The sequence below is a fragment of the Eurypyga helias genome, unplaced genomic scaffold (genome assembly GCF_000690775.1).
Source record: "Eurypyga helias isolate BGI_N326 unplaced genomic scaffold, ASM69077v1 scaffold13941, whole genome shotgun sequence".
NCBI classification, from domain to species: Eukaryota; Metazoa; Chordata; class Aves; order Eurypygiformes; family Eurypygidae; genus Eurypyga; species Eurypyga helias.
The window spans coordinates 289-4,351 of NW_010231559.1; the positions used below are offsets into that span (position 1 = coordinate 289).

At 57.9% G+C, this 4,063-nt stretch overlaps 1 protein-coding gene across 1 annotated transcript; it reads right to left on the bottom strand.

The window, feature by feature from the left end:
* Window positions 1-821: 821 nt before the first annotated feature.
* SLC51B (solute carrier family 51, beta subunit) lies at window positions 822-3,302 on the bottom strand (the record flags this gene model as incomplete). The annotated part of the gene is made up of 4 exons (XM_010161119.1): window positions 822-1,041; window positions 1,579-1,669; window positions 2,509-2,652; window positions 2,928-3,302. Coding segments are annotated over 4 exons (830 nt in total), but the record flags the coding sequence as incomplete, so codon positions are not given.
* Window positions 3,303-4,063: the final 761 nt, after the last annotated feature.

Here is a 4,063-nt window from a genome sequence, read left to right on the forward strand (position 1 = left end):
GACTAAAGGCCTCAGGTGTCCCCAAACGGATTCCCACACACCCCCAGGTCCTACCAAAATAGCTGATTTCTTAACCGATTTTTTACACTTTGTGTTTCTTTCCGAAGGCTCGGCAAGGAGAGGTGCGTCCCTGACAAGGACAGGTCCCCAAAGCCTTTGTCTGAGCCACTCATGTCTTGCCAACGACGTCCTAAATGATCCCATGGCTTCCACGTGTGCCTGGGGAAGGGCGAGGGGTGAATCCCAAAGCAGACCTGGGTCTGCCTGTGCCCAAGCCCAGGGCTGTGCGTTTGGATTCATTTGTACCGGGTTAAACGCTCTGCTTCTCCCTGGAGTAGCAGTTACTCTGCGGAGTAAAACACCCACGTGTATATTGGTACAGGTACACACACAGATATATACGACCTCACTGATAGAGACTCAATATGGGGCTCGATCAACCACTTTGGAAAATATTTTAATAAAGAGGAATTCCGAAAAGAACAAAAGCACCTCTGCCTCGGTGTGGCTGTTTTCCTGATGGGATTTGCGGGCACATTCCCTGGCTGAGTGCAGGAAAAGCTTCCCGCCCCAGTGTAGCAGCGGAGGGAGAAGGCTGGAGGCAGCCGGGAGCAGTGGGTAAAGGCCGGCCGGGAGCTGGAATGGGGGTGGCAGGGGTTTGCCCCCAGTCCAGAGCCGCGTCTGCTGGTGCCGCTCTGCAGCTTTCTTTTGTTCCCCTCTCTTCCGTTTCCCCAGGCTAAGCTGTTCTTAAACTTCCGTCGCGATGAATTGAGACATCCTGACACATCCCTTAGGGCCTAAATGGTTTGATTCATCTGCTGTCACAGAGCATCCTCGAACTTCTCCGTGTACAGAGATGTGACGGTCCCGTCCTTCCACTGGACCACCACGTCTCCTGACCTCTGCTCCTGGGCCCCCAGCTCCTGCTTCTGGGGCTCGTCAGGGCTGTATTCCTGCACAGGCATCAGGGCTTGCTTGGCTTCCACCTCAGCCTCCTGGGAGCTTTGCATTGCTTCCATATACATGTGGATCTTCCGTTTCCTGCAGGGAAGGGATAAAGAGGAAACGCGGAGTGAAGCAGGGGGTCCCACCTGCAGTTCTGCCTCCGGTTTGGGGGAGTTTTCTTGCTGCAGAAGGCGGCGAGTTGCTCCTCAGCTGCAGGGTTGTCACGGAGTACGGGAACACCGACAGGGAAAGGCTGGGCAATCCTGCTCTAGAATCCCTGCATGTCCCTCTACCTATGGCAGAGCCCCTCACCCTGCGCACGTTGGGTGTCACCTCCCACCCAGCAGCCCTCTGGGCTGGGCTGAGCCGTTACCCTTCACCAGTGGAGATCCAGGGCCTGGAGAAGCCAAGTGGCTCGTGCCGAGCAACACGGGAGAGCAGGGAGCCAGGGAAGGTTTTACTGTGAAGCACGGCTCAAAGGGAATGTGGCTTTGCTCCTCTCCCCATCACTCAGGGCTTCTTCCTGCCCCGTCTCAGCACGCTGCCTTGCCAAAGCCGTGTCTGGCTGCTGGGGGAGGGGGTCTCAGCGCACCACCCCCATCCCCAAAAGACCCCCAAGTTTACCTGACTCACCTGTTTCGCGTAATGTTAATGGCCAGGAGGAGAAGACCCAAAATCATGGCCACGAAGGAAAGGGCAAGGATGGAGTAATTCCATGTGGAGGCTGGGGGAAAGCGTGGAGAGGCCGTGTTAGTGTGCACAGAGCAGCGCGGCCGGCAGAGCTGGGCGGTTTCTGGGGATCCCCAGGCTGAGAGTGCCGTGGCTTGGCTGCGGGATGAGGGCAGGGGTGCCGGCGTCCGGCTCAGCACCCAGAGCAGAGCACCCAGGCCACACTTTTGGGGATAAGCTCAGGCAACGCTCCCTCCCGGGGCAGGAGACCTACATGGCTTCCTGCTGCCCGCAGCCCCCTGCCTCGGCCTCCGTATCTCTCGCGCTGAGCACATCGGCCACGCGCGGCTTTTCAGCCTTGTCCGAGGGCTGAGAGTGGCTACGCCCGAGGGTGGGAGGAAGGCTGAGGGCTGCAGCATCCCACCCGGAGCACGGCTAGAAGGGTCCCTCCGTTCTGCAGCTTCCCGCTCAGGAAGGTAGGTTTTGCCCTCGGGTTGCGCAGCACAGATGGCAGCAGATGTTCCGTCCTTGATTTTTGGGGCTTTGAAGCCAATCCTCAGGGCGCTGACCTACTCGTATCGATCTGCTTCCTCCACCCTGCCAAAATGACTGGTCATCCCAGACCTTTGCTCCCTCGGCAGACTACACCTGGAAGGAGGCTGAACCCCGCTCTGGGAGGAGACACTGTCTCAGCAAAGCCTCGTGCTTCACCCTGCTTCTTCTGGAGGTGAGACCCTCCAGAACCCCTGGGTTTACATACCCAGGGTAAAGCCCCTCCTCCGGTACTTAGAATCATAGAATACTTCCCGCAGGCATCTCCGTTAGGCGGGAGTTAGCAGCCAAGGACTCTATCTCCATGTCAACTCTCAACCCAGGGACCTCAGTGGGACTTACGGTCTTCTCTGCGGAAGAACCAGAGCAGCTCCTCCAGCTGATCCCGATCCATGCCCAGCGCGAGGGTGGCGTTGCCTGCCGTGTGGTCATACACGCGTGTGCTGGCGAGGGCCGCGGGGAAGTACCACTCCTGCTGCGCCTTGGCTGCGGGGGGAAAGAGCAGAAAGACACGATGGTCGCTCACTGGAATACTTCCGGAGAGAAACATCCTTCCTCTTGGCACCCAGGTTGCCCAGCCTGTCTCTCCAAACGCAGCCGTGAGGCTTATCTCGTGCGCCAAGAAGCGGAGAGCATGTCTGGCTCCCACTGCCGATCCCGTTACGGTGGGGTGCCCAGGGTTGGAAAGCCGGCAGGACGCTGACCGTGCCTTTCCACCCTCCCCAGCAGCGTGTGCTGGCCCCCAGCCCTGCGGCACTCACCTGCCTTCTCCTCGCACACGCTCCTGCCCGCGACATCTTGCCACTGGGCCTTGAGACCTCTCGCGTTCCCGAGAGCGACTCCTCTCCTGCTTGCCACCAGGTAGCCCTGGCTGCTGCCCAGAGGGGAGAGCAGTGAGCTCGAGCAGACCCAGCTTGTGTAGCCAGCGCTGCCGCAGAGACTTGTCTGCACTTCGTCGGCCCCCACCGCAGAGAGGCAGCTCTGCGTGCCGTGATTCATCAAAGCATCGCCTTGCCAAGACCAGTCCTGGAAATCTGACTCTGGATTACAGTCCTCCAGCAATAAATTCCCATTCATTGGGCTGGCTTGTAAACACAGCTTGACTTTAGCATTTTTCATCAGAAAAGCTTCAGCGTCTGCAAAGAAACCAGTACGTGAGTGCGGCCATCCCCTGAGCACTGGACATGCAGTCTATAGGGCAGCTGGGAATGACACCCAGTTCTGGAACTGGGAAATGGTGGTAGGGCAAAAGGCATTCACGAGGCAAACTGCCTCCAGTCCAGCTTCTCTCTGCCAGGGCTGCGGGGCTCGTAGCTGAGCTTTCCTTAAGCCACGCTTCCTGGCAAACGTGGCTCAAGCATCTCCTTTTGGGTGAATCCGGGGCAGCCCAGCTCGACTTGCCCTTGCCCTTCTGGGAGGTGGGAGGCTGCTCCCCTGGGTCATTCCCGGAGGAGGCTCAGACCCTTTGGTGAGCCGAATTCCTGGCTTCTGTTTTGCACCTAGGGACAGACACCCTGATGTCCTGCTCCAGCTGGATGAACTAGGAACTGTCCCCAGTGTCTCTGTGGAAGCAGAGGGGAAGGGTTTGGGTGTCTAACCCTAAAGTGTCAGCTGAAACATCCGTCTGCACCGTGGAGGTGCACAGAGTCCCGACAGACATTGACAGTCTCAGTGTGTGACCTATTTCCCCCACACCATTATTCCCAAAGCCAAGACACTACCTTGCAGCAGGAAAAATGGGATTATCCAGAAGAACTTCATATTTGTATGTGCAGCTGGGCTGGATCACGCCTTCACCGGTGTTTCTTCAGTGCACAGACACCTGGGAAGGAGAGATGAGGTGAGGGATTCCCACTGTAGAGGGAATACATATTGTGTGGACAGTGAGTACCTGCTG